This window comes from Ailuropoda melanoleuca, chromosome 6 (genome assembly GCF_002007445.2).
Source record: "Ailuropoda melanoleuca isolate Jingjing chromosome 6, ASM200744v2, whole genome shotgun sequence".
NCBI classification, from domain to species: Eukaryota; Metazoa; Chordata; class Mammalia; order Carnivora; family Ursidae; genus Ailuropoda; species Ailuropoda melanoleuca.
The window spans coordinates 13,963,206-13,983,880 of record NC_048223.1 but is presented as its reverse complement, the minus strand read 5'-3'; the positions used below and the strand labels follow the sequence as shown (position 1 = coordinate 13,983,880).

At 37.2% G+C, this 20,675-nt stretch overlaps 1 protein-coding gene across 1 annotated transcript in view; it reads right to left on the bottom strand.

Annotated features, from left to right (window-relative positions):
- The window catches only part of RYK (receptor like tyrosine kinase), a 95,119-nt gene that overhangs the window by 27,335 nt on the left and 47,109 nt on the right, over window positions 1-20,675 (bottom strand). Inside the window, exons 4-11 of the mRNA XM_034661821.1 lie at window positions 19,842-19,941; window positions 18,084-18,218; window positions 15,917-15,970; window positions 11,270-11,414; window positions 8,066-8,166; window positions 4,907-5,032; window positions 3,527-3,613; window positions 308-377 (exon numbers count right to left, since the gene is read on the bottom strand). Of these exons, the coding sequence (XP_034517712.1) occupies window positions 308-377; window positions 3,527-3,613; window positions 4,907-5,032; window positions 8,066-8,166; window positions 11,270-11,414; window positions 15,917-15,970; window positions 18,084-18,218; window positions 19,842-19,941 (818 nt within the window). The remainder of the gene's footprint in view (window positions 1-307; window positions 378-3,526; window positions 3,614-4,906; window positions 5,033-8,065; window positions 8,167-11,269; window positions 11,415-15,916; window positions 15,971-18,083; window positions 18,219-19,841; window positions 19,942-20,675) is intronic.

The window sequence follows — 20,675 nt, the reverse complement described above, 5'->3', positions numbered from 1 at the left end:
ATATATATATCACTAATCTATTTTATAAAGGAAAATATGCACACAAATATGTAAAAACTCTCCTGAAAGTTTAGCTATGTTCATTCAGATGTGGACTTATATACTCTGCTTTATCTTCTTCTTTATACTTTATTGCATTTTTAAATTTTGTGCACTAGGCATACATTTCACTTTAATAGTCTAAAAAAAAAAAAGCTATTCCAAAAACCTTTCAATTCAGAACATACCACAAAATTCTTAGCATAAAAATGTAGCATACAATGTTACCACGCTTAACACTTAAAGGCTGGGTGGTTTCTTCTCTCACCTGTGATGAAGACCTCGTAGCTTACAACTCTCAGTGAGCATCATTGTCACCTGAATTTCAGAAGCTTGATCTATATAAAGAAAAAGACTAATTTATATATTAACAGTAAAAATAGTAGTAATAATTTATAAAATTTCTGATCAATACAACAAGAGAGAGAAAAAGAAAGACTGGCAAAAACAGGATCCAAATGCCTGCTCTACCTAGTAAAATACCGAACCAAGAGTAAAATCCAGAACACAGAACTCAGGCACTATGAGTCTGTGTCACATTCGCTCCTTAAAAGTAGAGCTGTCAAAGCTAAGAAATCACAACTTCATTTTCTTCTAAAACTAACCAGAATCACTCCCTCTTCCATACTTGCTAGTTGTGTCCACTTTTCCAGACAGTTTCACTTAGTTTAAAAACTTTGTAGGAATGTAAAATGGGTGGACAAATAGCCAAGAATGTGAAACACCTGGTACTTCTTTGGAAAAGGTGCTTCACACCAATGACTGCTGGAATAAACTCTAGTTGTCTAAAAACTGCCCAAAATTTAGGATCATCTAGGAATGGCAGAATGTGCCTTTATTTCTATGTAATCTAAATAAATTTTAATTAAATTACGGCCAGGACAATTTGGGGATCAGCACGGTCTTTTTCAGTTTGTAAATGAATAATAGTTGAAGGTCTGCACCCGGTTAGTAATTGTTTACTTTCCTGTCAAGGGTATGAAGACCCAAATAAAAGTTAATTTTTCAGGGCATGTCATTTTATACATAATAATTTTCAAATTCCTAACTTTAATAAGCATACTCTATTAAGCAAGGGACACTTGAACTGGATGATAATCTATGAACACTTTGAGTTGGGGAAAAAATAATTTTATCCATTTGGGAAGAAAAAAATCATTTTCCTGGATTCCTTTCCCAGTCTAGTCCAAGTCTTTTAATTTTAAATACTGCAAAGTCTATTTTAAGATGTATACATTTAAAAAAAATACTCTAAAATACTTACATTCCAAAAAATTACAAGAAAAAACAAAACGATTAATAAAACTTATTTCTAAATTGTAAAATATTAGCAGCTATAAAACAAGACCCTAACACCAATAACCTCAAATTAATTAATTCTATGGAATTCAATTTCACAATATTTATTGTGTGAAATTCAGATTCCTAATTTCAATCTCTGTAAATTTACATTAGAATGTCCGTTAAGTCTCTGTGCAAATTTATGAATTTTTTAAAAAGCCAAAATGCAATTTCTTGCTTATGACTAAAGGCAATGGGCAATAATCTTTTAAAAACTTACTTCTTGCATTTTAAGCTGCACTTCTAATTGTGTGACATGTAACAAAGCATACGGATTTGTGAAAGAACTTGGTCAGCTCTACACAGCTTCAATTAAAAAAATAATATTTCAAAAGAGTAAATCTCAGAGATACACAATCATGTGGAGTTACCTAATAATTTTGAGGCAAGGACTGTGGTCAATGCACTTCCTCTTTGTTTTTCATGCAAACCATGACCACATCTTGGCTAAGGACTCACTGTGCTTTCTCTTGTTTCCGGCAAGCTCAGAAGGAACATTATAATTACAGTGGTAAGACGCAGAAACAACCAAGTGACTACAATTTTAAGCGTATCCGGAGGGAGAAATCTTATCTTGTGAAACAGTCCCAGTATCCGCATTGTGTTTTCTTATCACTATTATTTCCTTTCTTCCCCGCTTGCAACCCCAAATCAATCCAATTCTATATATAAAGCCCTTTTGCTAATTCAAGATTCATTCAGAACAAATTAGTAACAGCCCAGTTGTAAACTGCCCACAGGTTATGTATAAACTCCAGAAGATATATTAAAATTAGAGAAATATTTCCTTAAAAATGGAGAAAATGTAACAAAAGTCAACAGTTACTAAACTTAGGGTTCAAATTTTACATTTACAGAGTGTAATATGTAAAATATCCTTCAAAACTAGTCAGAAAATCTAATGGACCTAACTTAAATATTACCCTTTAGAAATGCTATGGGGCTAGGAGAGGTAGGTAGATAAAATACATACTGAATAGTAGTACAGTAAGTTAAACCACTTGTTTAGAAAACATAAAATGTGTGTGTGTGTGTGTGTGTGTCTGTGTATGTACTTGCAGGATCCTTAAACACGCAATTTTGCTAAATTAATACAAATCAAATTTCACATTTTTTTTTTGTTAGGTTGGTCCAGCTTTTTAGAAACAGTAAACATAAATCCTTCATACTTTCCATGAATTCATTTAAGAAGATTTAGAAACATAAGTTCTAATAAATTAACTTTGAAAACTTCATAAAATTGTCACCTCTTACGTATAAAATTGAATTTAATTTTTCCCTCTATTTCTGCATTAAAATGCTAAATTTTTTTTTCAAAATTAACATCTTGTCATCTCAGTCTATATCAGATACTGTCAGACATTAGGCACCCTATAAATTACCACATTTTTCTTTCTCTTAAAATGAGCAAACAGATTTAACTAAGGTTTAAGGTTTTATAAATACCAATTATAAAGTGAAAAATTAAGCATCAAATTTCTCCAAAAGGAGATTATGTGAATATAGGTATTCTGTTCATGGTAACCTAAAATAGTGCTACACTTTAGCAAAGAATCAGACAATATCTATCAATATTTTAAATGTAAACACCTCTTGGGACAGCAATGCCAACTATAGCTATACGTATAAAACTAAGCCAAGAAGTAGACATACGCACGTGGATAATTTCTGCAGCATTATACAAAATAGCAGAAGAAAGGCAGGGGGAGTGGGAGGAAAGTGAACAAGGCTATTCACATAAAGTACTTTGAGTCTGGGGGTCATTTTATTCTTTATAGACTGCAGTATTGGGAGTGGGAAGGATGAAAGGAAGAAAAACTAATAACAATGTTTTTAAGAGAGAAAAAACAAAATTTTTACCTAGGAAAAACACAAGATTAGATAGAGCAACAACGAAGTCAAATGGATGTAGTTTAACTACAAACCTAGGTAATACCTAGTGTTTTAACGTCTTAAATTATTAGACCTCTATTTTCTATACCTTATGAGGACAGCCCAAATTTCCTCAAAAGTTAATCTCACATGAGTTAAATTAACATGGACTGATTTAAAGGTCTGACACAGACTGAGAATTTGAGACAGAATTTCACTGGCATGATCCACCTCAGGAAAGCATTCTAGAAATAGTATGGGAAAAAAATCCTACCTTTAACTGTTTTTACAAATGCTTGTTTTTCTTTATTTGGATCTTTTTCATCTACTAAAATCCCATGGAAAATACGCCCAAAAGTACCTAAAGGAAAAATAATAATTAATGAGATCATTAATCATCCCCTGCATTGGGCTCCCTGCTCAGCAGGGAGTCTGCTTGTCTCTCTCCCTCTGCCCCTCCCCCCTGCTCAGGCTTTCTTTCTCCCTCCCTCTCCCTCTCTCTCACATAAATAAAGATCTTTAAAAAAAAAATAAAAATAAATTTTTAAAGAAAAAAATTCTTTGTAATTAAGAAATATTTTAACATGCTTTTAGAAATGCCATATTTAAACTAAGTATATGAGAATTCTTTCTGAATTATCCTAAATAAACTAAAGATATAGCCAGGAATACTGGAACTCAGTAATGGGGTACCCGTAGAGGCATTTATGAGTTTCTAGGCTTAGCTTCGGAATAATAACAAAGGAGAAAAATGGACTCCCCTCATACATTCAAAAACAGACCCCCAAAATTTGCTTCTTTGAATTACTATTTGTCACTGGGGGTAGTTCAAGCCTCTCAGCTGTGATTGACCTAAAAGCAACTCAACCAAGAGATGAATTCAGAATGACTCATATGTATTCAAGACATTCCAAACTGGATTGTGAAAGGGGGAAAGAAAAAAGTAATTCCCTATTGAGAATCTCTGCTGAGAACCTGAGGGGCTCAATGAAGTGCTTTACTATTAATTTCTATATTCTCCTGTCAGCATCTCCCCAATTAATACTCTAAAACTCAAGAAAGAAAACAAGGACCAACAAGTGGGGAAGGAAAGGGTAATAACATCCATAAAATATCTTTTGTGTGTTAGTTCACTTAATGTACATCATTTCATCTGATCTTCACAACCAGTTCAAGAACAGACAATGTAGTCCCAATTCACGGAAGAGGAAATTAGATGTGGAAGACATGAAATGATTTCTCCAAGGTCACACAGGTGATAAATCGTGAGACTGGGATTGGAAGCTGAGTGTAATTCCAAAGCCCATGCTTGCTCTGCCTGCTAGAGTCCCCATATTATCTGTCACAGCAAATGGGCTTGCTAGGTGGTGATATTATCTTTAAACAAGAACGAAAATATATTTAAAGGCAACAAATGCTAATATATGATATATGCTTTAATATACTTGAAAATTAAGAATTATGTCAAAGCTGTATTAAGGAAAATTAAAGATCTAAAGAAAGAGAAAATGAAAATCAGTTTTATAAAGGAAATAAATTGTGTACTTCTATCTAAGACACGAAGAGATGAAATTCTTAAAATTTGAAATAAAAAAAATTTTATGGTGCTAACATTAAATCTTCCTTGAGAAACTGATTTTAAGATAATAAATACCTTCTTGGAGTACATCTTTTAAAGTTATCCTCTCCCTGGATATTGCTATATCCTTGACCTTAGCTTTGGCCTCCAAAAGAGTGACACTTCTCAGGTCATTCTTCTCTATCCGCAAGGTAGGATAACCTGAGGAGCCAACAAAGCGAGACCAAGAAATATAAATACCCTTACTATGCCATCAGGGTCAACTAATTCAGTCAACACCTCAGGACTCAAGTCACAGGAATAAATAAATGTAAGAATCATAAAAGGAAAAAGGCACGCACATGAACAGGGAAAATTGCTTATATAGGTCATAAACAATTTTAAAGAAACACTTTACACCTACCCCAAAATCTTAAAATAATTAATTAAAAAGAAACAGTAAAATGAATATTACCATTACCACCACATCAATTGCCTTTCAGCCAAATGAAATAAGCTTTGACTCACAGTATTTAATTTAATCCCTTTCATGGACTGTTTTTTCCCAAAGATCTTCTAATAGTCTCCTGACAAAAAAACTTTTCGAATGAAGAGGTGTTTGTAAAACTCTCTTTTCTAACAAGACATCTGATCAATTTCATCAATCTTGTTTTATATAGCCTAGTCATATCACTGTGAGATACATTTGTTTTTCAGCTACCATATTTCCCATTCTTACTACGATGGCAGCAAAAACAAAATTACCTGGCCATAACTTAAACTTTTCATTCCAAAAAAAAAATATTAGAATAAAAGAAGGATTCAGTGTCAACAAGTAAAACCTGGAATAGTATCTCTAACATTTATGCGCTTCGGTAAACACATGGGAAGAAAACTCCCTGAAGAGCTAGCAGACCTAGATGACAGTCACCGATGGCTGCTACAAGATCTAGATGATAGGCTTGGGAGCTCTGTGACCAAAAGATTAGGCTGACAACACCTGATTTCACTGATCAGCAGTCTGAACAGGATATATGCAGGTGTGTGAGTGTCTGTATTTGTATATGTTTAATCCTACCTGGAGTTCTTAGGAGTTTCTTGGATCTGTGGTCTGTTGTGTTGTTATTTTGGAAAATTCTTGGCCATTATGTCTTCAAATATTTTTTTACTCCTTTGTCTTTTTTATTTATACACAAATGAATTTCCACTGTATTTTTTAAAAGTGTTTGTTTTTACCATACATAATATATGAACCATCTGTCTCCTTAAGATAATGTCCATAAAAACAAGTGCATATCTTATCAATAGTAAACAAAAATATTTTTAATAAATAATTTTGACTGACTTTTAAAAAGTATTTTGCTTTTAGCATATAATAATCGAATCTCTACTTCTTCAAGGTTATGGTCACAATCAATCGACTAATGAGCAAAGCTTAACATCTAAACATTAAAAGCAATGATGTGTTTCTTCTGAATAATTTGAACATTTTCATAATTATCATATCTTCTGAAGGGCATATAATTCTTTCTTTCATTGGCAGTGATAACTACTGTCATGATTTCTTTTAAATTTCATTTAATGTTGAGCATTCCCTCTTTCCCCTTTTCTTTTTCTTGACACTCCTATTAAAGAAACCAGCTCAGTTATCCTGGAGAATATCTGGCATCTGCTTCTTCCAGTATCATTTAACTTGTTCCTCTATCCCTGTATTTCTTGTAAACTGCCAGTCAGTTCCACAGCTGTGATCAGGTCCAGGTTAACTCTTGGAGTGGGGAGGGGAGACAAAAATACTCCATGGGTGGTATATCACATGTGGGGAGTACAAAATATCTAGCTGTCTTACTGTTAGTGATGCAAAGTTTCATTAGTGGAGTCAGGCTGTGACAGTCTGATCCCTCAAATGATCCCATTTTCCTTTGTTCACAAAGTTTTAAACATTGATGACCTTTTCCTGAATCAAATATTTTAAAAGAGGCTGCAAATATGATTTTCTAATTCTATCACTCCTTCCACATTTATTAGGTAGGATTCTTCTGTAAAGAAGCATTTTCCCTCACCAACCAGCACTAAATGGTTACTCTGAAACTGCTGAAATATGAAACACAGTTCATATAACCAGCCATCAGAATGAGGCATTATTTGTACCTTAGTTACCTCTCATGTGTGATCAACATTTTCAAAAAATTTACAAATTCATGGATTTTCAGATACTCAATGTTTCAATTCACTGTAGTCATTCTTTTTGTTGCTCAAATGTCCCATCTCAACATGTCCCAGTTTATCTTGTCCATTCCTTACGCAGTCCTGAAATCATCCACTTCCCTAAAGAATCCTAGTTCTTTTTAATGGGAAACAGTATCGAAAGACCACGACAGGCCTATAAGAACTTAATTAACCAATAGTACTACTGAATTGAGCCCTGATTTGTGGTCTACTGTTTATCCTGATGATTATGTTGTTTCTTATTTGTGTGGAGACCGATTCCTCATTATGTCTAAATTATATTCTAAGAATGATTATTTTCCCCAACATCAATATGTTACAGTATAAAAACTTTCATCAAAATCCTGTTTAAAGAAAAAGGAAATCGGATTCCATGTTTGCAATTCTAATGGCAGCTAGCTTCCTATCATGATTAAAAAAACAATGTGCCTGGCTGGCTCAGTTGGTTAAGCATTGGACTTTTGGTTTCAGCTCAGGTCATGATCTCAGGGTCCTGGGATTGGCTCTGCACTCAGTGCAGAGGCACAGAGTCTGCTTGTCCCTCTCCTGTCCCCTCTGCGCCTCCCTCCCTGCCAAGTGCTCTCTCTCTCTCTCTAATAAAATCTTAAAAAAAAAAAGTAAAGTCCACAGTCCTTAAGATTATCAAACAATTCATTAAAATCTAAGACTGCTTTCATACAGCTCAATGGCTTATTTTATCTAACTACCTGAAAATATTCCTTCTGAATTTCTATAGAAGTGATTCAGTATTCCTTTTGAAATAATTAATCTATGGCAATCTCCCCCAAAATTAATTCCAGCAATTAAACTTAAATTTTTTTAAAATTATTTTTACTACTCCAATTTTAGAATGTTTCACTCAATGCTCTAGAAAGCAGAAGTTGAAAATCAAGCCTAATTCTGTGCACGTTAGATACTATGTATAGGATGGTACACATGCCCCACAAATAACTAAGCACACAGGTACCACTGGCAGACGGACCGCAGACAACTTCAGTAAATCATCTTTAGAATTAAATTAACTCTTACTGGTGATAGGAGTTGCATTGTTGGGTGTGTCGGCTCTCAGATACTGAGTCGTCTGGGTAGATGGCTGAGACAGCCCTTGGGAACTACTGCTGGCACTGATGCTGCAAACAATTTTAAAGAGAGAAATAACTGGTAAGTCAGCTTCAATGAGGAATTTCCTTTTTCTATATATATACAAAAATGCATGCAGCCATTATAACCAGCTTAAAATCCTCATGGCAATCACAATAATGCATGGATGTCCATCACAAACATCCCATGTTGAAATTTTAATCTCATAATGCAGAGCTATTTTTCTTTTCTATCTCTACAATCTCAAGCAGGTTCATGTTATCAGTCATTCAGAAATGCAGGTATTAGTCCTCAGACACCATTGATAGCAGTCCTGAACCTCACACAAAGACATGTTAGGGACACATGGGTCATCTCTTAGAAAAAGAGCCCATGCCATTTATTTAGATTGCTTTTTAAAAAAGGAGTAGAATGACAGACCTCTTTCACTAATGGTCCAAAATCAAATGGGATCTATCAAATGAGGAATATCAAAGCAAATCAAATATACCAACATGCTCAAGGCTTGGGAAGGGGTATCATATCATTTACTGAATCACATACATTTTCCTTCTTCCTCAATCCCACCTTTTTAGAATTTATGGAACTTTTTGGAGTTCTCTAGTACTTGAAGCATTCCATTACACCACATTCTTTAAATAATATGGGAGATCCAGAAGGTGGCAGGCCCAAGTAACTGCTAACCCTGTACTCAAGATTACTACTAATTAACACCTCTTAAGCTTGTACTTCTGTCTTTTCGGTGGGTAACCACAGAGCACCTGTTTTTGGAGTTCTAAGTACTACTCCAAGGTGAGACTAAAATCAATGTTGTTAAAAGTCCAGAGGAGGGAAGAGAAACATTACCATCCCCAAAGAGGGGAAAATAAAGGACCTCAATTTACTTACCCATAAAATGGGATTAAGCAAACCTACCTCCCAGGATTTTTGTGAGGTTCCAGTTGTATAGAGTAAGTGGAACTACTACTTATAAAATACCTGCAACCAACATACCCTGACAGTTAAATAAATGACCAGACTCAAAATTATTTACTGGTTGTTTCTTTCCAGTAACTGAACAGTAGGTGGCACTCCTGTACCACCTCAGAATTCTTGAAAAGCCTTCAAAGACGTTGAATACATTACTAGTCATAAAGTTTGTTAAGTAGAACAGCCAGAATTCAGAGATGCTTTGGCTCCAGAGTCTATGGTCTTAACCACTAGGTTACACTCTGAAAACAAGCAATAACATAAGTTGCTTTTATTCAGACAATGTCTGGAAACCTTTGCCTGAAAACAGAAACAACTGGAACACCCAGTACATGAGTGGTAACTGATTATTTCAGCAGGCTGAGGTATATGCCCCATAATCTGACAGCTTTTGCATAACTCTGGTCACTGTGTGTTCAAAGCCCTAGCACACATGTAAGCATTCAAGGAAAATGTGTGTATCAAGACTCCTAAATGCCATGCTCCTCAGAGGCTCCCTTAACTCTACTCAAAGTCCTATCTAAAAGTTCCTGTTACCTTACTTCCCACTCAGAAGCTTCCAAATGCCATTTCTTCTTCTGTAAACCCCAATTCTAACTTCAACACCACACCATATACACAAAACCTACGCTGCAACACGTCACCTGTGTATTTCTCTTCTCATTCTTACCTCCTTCCTCTTCCTTCTCTACTCAGATAAAGCAAGTAAAACAGAGGGGACAGAGAGTACTTAGGGGCAGGTATTGAATCCAACCAGTTCCCTGTCCCCTTGTGTTTTGTTTATGCCACCAATATGCCTATCCACTGTGTGTATGACACTGTGTAGGCCTGGGGATTCAGCAATGAGTCAGACATACTGTTCCCTAACAGGACAAAGCTTACAGTCTAGTGGGAGAGACAAGTACACAAAAAATTATTACAGGAAAAAAAAAGTACAGTAACTGCTACCAAGGAGAGACAGAGAGGGAGACACGGAGAAGGAGAGGCAGAAGGTAGGAGAGAGAGAAACAGAGGAGGGAGAAAGGGCAGTTGGGAGGCTTAGAAAAGACTTCATGAAAGAAATGGCAATGGGGAGTTGAAAGCTGAAGAAGGAACAGGCTTGGCTGGTGGAAAATGCAGGGACCCCTGTGGGCAAAAGGAACACATGAACTAAAGTCCTAAAGGGCAAAATATAGGGCCAAAGTGTGGAACACATAATCATATGACTACAGCATAAGTAGGGGTACAGTAAGAAAGAAAGGAAAATTCAACGAGTATGGGAGATACCTCTCCACATAAAGGAGGGGTTTGAAAGCCAAGTCACGAAGCTGAAAATCTTTCAATCACCAAATGGGAATCATGAGGAGGAAAATAAGAATTATGCACTGGGAAAATAAAGCTGTCATTCCAACTTTACCTCTCACCCTATCCTGACTATAAAGTCTTCTCTGTCATCTCTGATCCACCCAGGCTGGGACAAGCACCTTTTCTATTCTCACACTATGCTACACAAATCATAATCATCAAATTTATAAACTTATAATTATAGGTTAATGTCAAAGAGGAATACCTGAAGCTATAAGGTATATCATCAATTTTTTTATATTCCCAGCACTTAACATTATTTAACCCAGGTATCTCCAAGGCTACACATTAGAACCATCCAGGAAGCTTTAAGAAAAATACTGATGCCCCAACACCACCTCAGACCAAATACATCAGAATCTCTGGAAGGTGGGACCTTTGTTTTAAAAGCTCACCCATGACTATAAAGTGCAAGCAGGGTGAGAACCAATGGTTTAAATCACAACAGGCTCTCCATAAACATTTACTGGATGGATGGATAATGTTAGAAGGATGAACTGGGAGAAAGACACAGGGCTATTTCAAAAAAGTACTAGGAGTGTGGAATAGAGTCACGTTAAAGGGATGGGAACAAAAATGTGATCCTCACTTCTTACCCAGCAACTTATAAACTATAATTTCTGTCTTCAAAAAAAGTTTTTTAAATAGACTCAGAAAAACACAATGACAGGAACCACAAAGACAGCAGTTTTTCTTTTGGCAAGACCTGATCACCCGCCCTCCTTCCCTGTGCACCACAAGCGCATGGTTGTGTGTGCGCTCCTATGTAAATGCAAATACCCACTTTAATTCTTTCCTTTCCCAAAATAGGTAGAATACCTGTCATCCAGTTCAATTCTTTTCATACTATGAAGGTGCAAAACAGCTAATATTATTGCTACAAGAAATATTACTGCACAGCAAACCCCCACGCTGATATAAAACACACGTGTAGAAGTAGTTGGAGCTGCGTGTACAGGATCATCTGCAATAAAAACGAAAAGCACATTAAGCTTTTTAAACAAATATTATCAATTGCTTTATGACCCAATATAAACAATGAGCATCCTGTTCTTTGTAAAACAAAAATTTTCATTTCATGTGCCCACTCCTTGGTAAGATCAGTTACCAGTGGTGTGTTGATGTAAGTTCTCACAATTTTTAAAACTTTTTTAATGTTGTTGAAGGAGTTTTGTGTGTTTTTTTTTTAAAGATTTTATTTATTTATTCGACAGAGATAGAGACAGCCAGCGAGAGAGAGAACACAAGCAGGGGGAGAGGGAGAGGAAGAAGCAGGCTCATAGCAGAGGAGCCTGACGTGGGGCTCGATCCCATAACGCCAGGATCACGCCCTGAGCCGAAGGCAGACGCTTAACCGCTGTGCCACCCAGGCGCCCCTGAAGGAGTTTTTAAAAAGGGTTTTAAACAAAGCTTTTCATTAATGAGTACAAAAGTCCCAAGTTTTACATGAATGATTGGCAGTGCTGTCCAAAAGAACTCTCTGCAGTGATGGAAATGCTATCCAATACAGCAGCCACTGGTCACCTGTGGCTACGAAGCCCTTGAAATGCAGCCAGTACTACTGAGGAAATGAAGTTTTAATTTTATTTCATTTTAGTTACTTTAAAGTTAAAAAGTCACGTGTGACTAGCAGTCACCATAATGGACAGCACAAATCTACATACCCTTCATATTTCTTCAACGGTGACATCTAGAGTGGAAAGATCAGACATCTTTTTGCCAACCACTGACTCACAGAGGGAATATACAACAGAGTGACCCACACATTTTAAAAAAAACAATAAAATTTTGGTGTTTTTCTCTTATAAGAGTAACAGATGATTTTGCTTATTTATTTTCAAAGATAAGGGCAGGATAGTAAGACCCCACTCATGAACTAGTGTTCAACTTTGTATTATTCAAAACAGAGAAGGAAAGCGAAAGCAAACCTTGGCAATGGGAGAAATAACTCAAAGACAGACACACACACACACACACAAACTGAGGAAAAGATGCAGAGAGGCAGAGATGCATGTGATCTGATCCAGCACAGGAGAGGACAGAAAAATAGAAGCAGAACCGGTGTAACCAAGGCATCAAGTAAGTTTTGATGATGAGTACTCATATAATTCTATTGAATAAAACCTAAGGAGTCTGGGTTTTACCCTACATAAGACAGGAAATTGTTATTAAGCGAAGGAATGATACACACAATGAGACTTGGAAAAAAAAAAAAAAAACAAGCTGGGGCGCCTGGGTGGCTCAGTCGTTAAGCGTCTGCCTTCGGTTCAGGGCGTGATCCCGGTGTTCTGGGATCGAGCCCCACATCAGGCTCCTCCGCTAGGAGCCTGCTTCCTCCTCTCCCACTCCCCCTGCTTGTGTTCCCTCTCTCGCTGCCTGTCTCTCTCTGTCAAATAAATAAATAAAATCTTAAAAAAAAAAAAAAGAAAAGAAAAAGAAAAAAACCAAGCTGACTGCGCACTGTGTAAAGAATGCTTTGCGGAATGAGCAAGAACAAGGGCAGGGAACGAGTTAGAAAGTTACTACGGTAGTCCAAAAAAGAAACAGCAGTGATGTGGGCAAGAGTGTTACTGAAGATAAATTAATGGACTGAAAGCACAGTCAACAGACCCTGCTAATGAATGATACTGGGGTTAAAAGGAAAAAGAGGATCAAAACTTTGGCTTAAAGAATTAGGTAGATAATGGTACCTTTATAAAGACTGGGGGAAAAGGCAGGTTGGGGGAAGAAAGAGAGAGAATCAAGAGTTTTGTTGAGTACCCAGTACACATCTACACGGAGAAGTCAAAGTTGACAAAAATACAAATGTGGAGTTCTGGGGATAGGTAAGGACAAAAGATAAAAGTTATAGCTTTCAAAAACGTGTAAGACTGCTTTCTAAAATTTAAACTGAATCAACAAACAATAAATCAGAGTAGATTAAAGCAAAGAGGCCAAACAGCTTCTAGGGCAGCTACACTTTACACAGCCTAAATGAAGGCCTGACTTTCCTCAAGGATGCCACGGACTGTTCAATCTTGGGAGAGGCAGAAAAGGGAGGTCCCAAAGGCTGGTGCGGGCAGTACCTATCCAAGCACACACAGGGCAGAGAAGAGGATACTGCTGGGCAGATATCCCCCCCGAATGTATGCTGCTTGTTTACCTCCAAATTCCAGGCTTGTGTATGCACTGCTCCCATTCCCTCATTTTGACATTTCACCTGCCACCACCTGGTCAACCCTTCAAGTCTCAGATGAGATGCCACTTTTCCTCAGGAAGCTGTCCCTCACTCCCTCGGAGATTATGTGCCCCACCGCAGGGTTCCCAAAGCACCTTGCACTTGCCTTATCACAGCTTGCCACACTATGTTATTATGATTGCGTTAGTGCCTTGTCCATCTCATCCACTACAGTATAAGCCCTTAAGAGCAGGGTCTGTTTTGCTCAGTTTAATCCTCTGCTTTAATCGTACCACCTGGCACATCACTGACTCTCAAGAGATGCTGAATGGACAGAAAGGGAGGGAAGGAGAGAGGTACTGAAGCAAAGACAGCCAGAGACCAAGAATATGCAATATTCTAGTCTCTCTGTGTGAAATAACCTACTAGCATAAAAGAAATGGGTAAAGTCACCAGAACTTTCAAAGTAAATTTGGGGAGCAGTGATATTTTTTTTAAATAGTTTTTCTTTCTTCTTAGAGATAAATCCAAATGAAATATTCTAAAAGAGTAGTTAATGTGTATTATTTTACCCTCAAAAAATGGCCTACTTTGCAGGGCGCCTGTCAGTGGCTCAGTCAGTTAAGTGTTCGACTTTTGGTTTTGGCTCAGGTCATGATCTCAGGGTTGTGAGTTCAAGCCCTGTGTCAGGCTCCGCGCTCAGTGCAGAGTCTGCTTAAGACTCTCTCTCCCTCTAAAATAAATAAAATAAAATCTCTAAAAAAAAAAAAAAAAAAAGAGTCTATTTTCGGATACCTAGACACTCTTTGCCTCCTGAGGTAAGAAAAAGATAAAACAGGAACCACATACTACCATCCATGAACTCTTTTTGCCAAGAACTGGTCCTAAATCTAATCAAGTACAAAATCTAATTACCAGTTTACAGGAGAAAGAAAAATATCTGTACCACAAAGATCAGACACAAGAAATTAGATGGGATAAATTACTCAATTTCATCAACAGAAAAGTAATATAAGGAGGGGATGGGTGATTTCTGATTAATATAAAATATTTGTCAACAAAATAAGTGTATGGACTTCATTTGGATCCTGATGTGGAGGCAACACTATAAAAAGATATTTTTGAGACAATCAGGTGATTGTCCGCTATTGGAATTTATTAAGGAATTATTAATTTTGTTAATTTTGTTAAATGTGATAAATCAAATACAAGTAAATAGGTGTTGGGGATTGTGGGGTTTTTTTTAATTACCTTAAAAAAAAGATTTTATTTATTTATTTGAGAGAGAGAGCATACAAGCAGGGGGAGGGGCAGAGGGAGAAGCAGATTCCCTGCTGAGCAGGGAACCTGCTGCGGGATTCCATCCCAGGACCCTGAGATCAGGACCTGAGCTGAAGGAAGATGCTTAACCGGCTGAGCCACCCAGGCGGCCCTTAATTACCTTTTTTTTTTTTTTAAAGAAATCCATACTAGAATATTTATGGATGAAATGATATGATGCCTGATTTGTGCTTTAAATTATTCTACTTCTCCCCCACCCACTTACCCAACCAGAAAAGGAGGAGGAAATCAATGGAACAACCCTGGCAAAACATTCACCATTACTGAAGTAGGGTAATGGTCACATGCAGGTTCATCAGAGCATTCTCTCAACTTCTGCATATTTGAAATTCCTCCCCACCACAAATCTTTTTTTCAGTTTACTTCTATGAACAGAATCTAGTATCCTTTTAAGATAGTGCTATTAAAACTATCTCAGAAAGTGTAAGACTTAATGATGTGTCCACTTCAGAAAAGGAAAAAAGACGTCTAAAAGTTATACCACCTAAACACAACCATTACCAAAAAACAAAGATCTACTTCGAGTTTTTGCTCTGTAGGTTTAAATAAGTATCTTTAAGTATCCTTAAGCTTGCATTTTCACCTGGGTGCAATTAGCTGAGGGTTAACCAGTCCAGGTCGCAAGTCAGATTTTCTAACCTTCTGCTACTGAGATGAGGATCTTACCCATGTTTTTATGTTCATACTTTAATTATAACCATTCGAAATGATGTGATAAAAATTCTTGCTTATAGATCATCTGCTATAAAATATGTATGAATTTTGCTTCACAAAAATGTCAATATTCTAATCACTTTACCTGACTATATACCAATCTACAAAACATCAGTGAAATAAATAGCAAGGCCTCATGTATCTTTTGACAAACTGGACTCTATAAAGCCTCTGAGTTTCACACAATCATGTGCTTCTGCAGTCAGCCATTTCTCTTCCCTCGTGATGGAGAAAGGTCATACAGTAACACTTACAAATAGTTCTGCTAGTGTTTTTGTCCAAGGCTGAAGTTTTTACTTCTTCAAGTTCTGAATTAAAAAAAAAAGATAAAAGATGCTTTAGAAATTCTTCCTTTTCCATGAAAATCCTTAAATACTTTAATTACGTTTTCTGAGTTTTACTCTAACACAGTTTTGTGTTCTATTAGAACACTGCCTGAATTAAGTAACGAGGGATTTATTGCAAGATAATAAATGCTACATTAACTATTCTGATGGTCATCACTATAATCACCAATCCCCAGTCTATGGGTACTGCTTATGGATGCTCAATGAGAAAGGGTTTCTATGGTTAAGACGTTTGGGGGAAAACACATATTTTAACCTCTGTGGAGGTGCATAATTCACATTAGCAAAGTATAAAGGCCCTGAGGAGTTCTTAAGTAATGAAACTTACCTGATCAAGCAGTCCCCACTCTCACATAAAAAAGGAACATTTTCTTGCCAGTAATACCCATTAACATTCAATATAGTACAGATATATTTTCTGTTGCAATTTTTTAAATGTAGTAGGGCAGAAAACCCTTAGGATCACATATTAAAGTAGGAGTCATAAACTGGATAAGTGGGGTGGCCAGAAGTATGATGAGCAAATGAAAAGGAGGGGACTATATTAAACTTAAGTCTAAAACAGAGCAGAAAATTACACCAACTGTATTTTAATGCTAATTTTCATGTACCACATTAAAGAAAATGGAGAAAGTATGGGATCATTCTGAATGTTGGCTGATCCTTAACCTCGTGGCTACTAAGTGGTGGGCTCCAAAGATCACATCACATTTGGCCATCATCCTGCCTTTGACATTAGGCGAAGCACCATGGTACAGTCATACCCCCCTCCCTAGGGATCAGGAACCAGGCCTTCTATACTCCTCACTGACTGGCTGTACGAGCTCAAGCAGTCGCTCTAGGGCCCCGTCTCCTCGTACCAATTATATAATGACTAGACTGAACTAGAGAGACTCTAAAGTCCACCTTGGCTTTAAAATTACATGAAAGTAGGTACACAACTGGATATATCAGAACTGAAAAATGTCTCAAAACACGGAAGCTAAAAGGTGCTTACTAACTTTCCATTTAAAAAATGTCCATTCCAGTGCAGGAGAGCTTTTTTATTGGCATGTATCTGGACATCAGCCATTGCAACTCACTTGCTGGCCTTAGGTACTTTCATAACACTCAGCACTAACTTCAATTAGGAAATGTGTTAAGAGAGAGTTTAATAATGGAGCTAAGAGCTCGAGTCTGCATCCAGCTGCACCACTTAGCTGTCTGACCTTGGCAAGTTGGTCAGATGCTCTGAGCCTCAGCTTCCTCCTGAGAAAATGGAGGTAATGAGAGAACCACTGCCTAGGGTCATTGTAAGGATTAACTAGGTTCAATGGAAGTAAAGCACCTGTCACACAGTAGGCACTCAATAAGTTTAGAGGGTTTTATTTTCCCTTAGACAGTAACCTAAGTGATCGTGCAAATTTAGGTCACCTTACCTTTGTGCAACTTAAAGTGATTGGGCTGGACTAGATGACCTTTAAGGAGAAACTCTAAAATTCTTTCATCTACAGCCTATGTGCTGGGAATTCTCATAGCCACTGTTATTTCTTGAGTAACCGATTATTCAAAACTGAAGCTACTAACATCTGTTAAGTACCCACACATGGTATTCTAAGATTTAGGTTTGATTCAATTAATCTAAAAGAAATAAAAAAGAATAATTTATGAAACAGGTTATTATGCCCAGTTTACAAATGAAAAAACTAAAACTTAACCATCTCAGGCCCAGTCCTTCTGACCCCAGGCAATGCTTCTGCGCAACAGCACCTCTATAAGGAAAACACAGTGAACACTCAGTTACTCAGGGGCCCCTATCACAATTACGTGACCAGCCACTTGAGTACTATTTCACATCCCTACTGGAAAATTAGCTATCCTGATAAAAGATTTTTGAGAACGCAGGGCTTGAGGGAGATTCCTGGCAATAAGCTACCTGGTGATTATCTCAGAATTTCATCTGTCAGTGCTCATTCTTTTTTCACTTGCAACTAACATCAAGATTTGGTCACAAATCTGTAAAAAGACAACAAAACGTATTTTTGACCTTATCCCATCTATATAAAACACACACTTTGGTAAATAAATTCCTTACTTTTGTAGCACATTTTCCTTCGTTTGAAGTTTAAGACTGTAAAGTTTTTTGAAGAATTTACTGTCAAGTTGAGCTGCATTAGTATCATAACCTCAGAATCTACTTTGCCAGTACAGGAAAGCTCGACCCGAAACACTGTTTAAAAAGCAAAAAAGAAGATATTTTACTTTTCTAAAAATCAACATCATACCTAGTATTTTAGAATTCTTTATTTTTGTTGCATAAAACTAAAAACAACACATTTACATAATACTAAGCAGAAATTTTCAGAGAACTTAACCTTCAGACTACACAGCTTTAGACATTATTTCTTCATTCGTTATAGATGTAAAAGTTAGCATTAAAGAACAAGCCAAGACATAAAGAAAGAGATCATTATTTTCAACTTTGGTCATGATTTTTAACAGATCACTTTGTTTCATAAGTCCTTATTCTAATAAAGCTACAAAATAAGGCAAACCCTGCTACCTTACCAGTCACATCAGCAACAGAAACAATTACTTGATAAAAAAGAAAGACAATTTACCACCAAAGTGCAATGATGTATAACTTTTAATGAAGAGATTAAATATAAACCTGTAAACTGATAAACCTGATAAATTAATCAACTACGAATTTTTTAAAAAAACCTTTCTAAACAGAAACTGGCTTTAATCATCTAAACAGAAACTGACCCATAAATATGAGCAAGTCTCCCTACGCTTTCCTAAAGCTTAATGTGTGTCACTGATAACAACGGATAAGGTCCATGATACTGCTATACTGTGGAAAGTACATGATTTACACTTTCAAGTTTAAAGAGGTTTGCTTTGCATTTCTTAAAATCTCAAATCTTCAGGAGCCTTTCTCAAAAGGTTGGCTCAACAGTAGTTAAACTGGGGTACATATGACACTTAAATCATTTAGTCAGCCATGCATTACGTGACTATTCTGTGCAGATGCAGCGCTAGGCACCAAGGGCAGACAGCTGAAAAAGACAGCTCCTGCCCTCACAGTAGCCACAGGCCAGCAAGGAGAGACAAGCACAAAGAATTACAAGATAATGTGATCAGTTCAAAAATAGGCAAATTATAAGATCCGACAGGGTAGGAAGAACAGAAGAAAGAGTTAAGAACTGGAGGGAGAGAAGGAAGCAGGAAAAGGGCAGTGCAGATTTTGAGTCTTAAAGAATATTTAGTATGAATAAGAGTTTAATAAGCAGAGAAGAGGAAAAGGTGGTTCCAAATACACAGACTGGCACATGCAAAGGCAAGGATGTCAAAACTGCATGTGGTATGGTGCCACAGGAATGCATTTTGTGACAGGGCCAGACTGGGGGGCAGGGGCAGAGGATAAACACACAGCACACTGGTGGGAGAGTCTACAGTGTACTCAGTTGACAAGGGTAGGGGCCCTGATGGGCCGGACGTCATCTGGTCGGATACGAGTGTTCAGTGATGATCCAGGCCATGGTGTGGGAATTAGTCGAAGAGGAACAAGACCAGACACAGAGACCCATGGAGGCCAAAGCCAGCAATGCAGAAAAGGAGACAAGGAAGAAGTGAGTACAGACAGCTCTGGAACGGATGGGAAAAGACGGAATGGTTTAAAACACAGCGCAAATAATCAGGATTTTCAAATATTACTTTTCAAAATACTTATACATCTTAAGTCTAAAAGCCTATCAAGTAAGATACACTACCTGTCAATTATTAAACTGTTATTTTTGAGATATGAAGGATGCAATTGAACACGGTCTGTTAACTCTTTCAGACTCACCTGATAAAGTGCGTGGAACTTCCCCCTGAGCAGAAATGTTGACCTGGGGCATATCCATAGCCATAAAATTATCTACTTGGAATCCCAGCTTATATTCAACCTGTAAAATGTAGAAATGAATAAACTGAATCTGTGATAACGGAAAGGACACAAACAGTTTGACTTCACTGATTAGCTCATGAACTAGTAAATGCATGAGTCTTTCATATGTACAAATAATCTAGCTATAACAAAATCCTAATCATCACACACAGTCCTAGGAATTTTCAATTAGATGAAAACTCAACCCAGTAAGCCACCCTGTATATCATGTCCAGAACAGTACTACCACTCTCCTGTAAAATCTGCATTCTAGGATTCAGAAATCTTGCTGAGGACTACACAGCCACTGACAGAGGCCCTGGAGAGACAGATATGACGAGCCAAGCTGGTGAGATGTGTAATTTACAGACCACTGACTAATGATTGTAAATCGCTGATTGATAAATGCCAGGCCCTGAGGGCTTCCATGTAGCTGGTGGTGAAAGTCTACTCTGCAGATCCACTCATTCCACAAGCAGATTACAAAGCACAAGTTTCTCATAGAATATCTCAGCTTTCACCATAGAGTTTATGTTTGGATACCCATCTAATCTCTGAATCTATTTCTCAATTAATTCAGAATCCAGAAAGGAAAAGAGGTGATTACGAAGATATCACTGGAACACCAATATTAACTATCAATGCCTGGCCTACATAGGTGGCTTAACATAACCAACCAGCATCTGGGGCGCCTGGGTGGCTCAATCGGTTAAGCACCTGCCTTTGGCTCAGGTCATGATCCCAGAGTCCCGG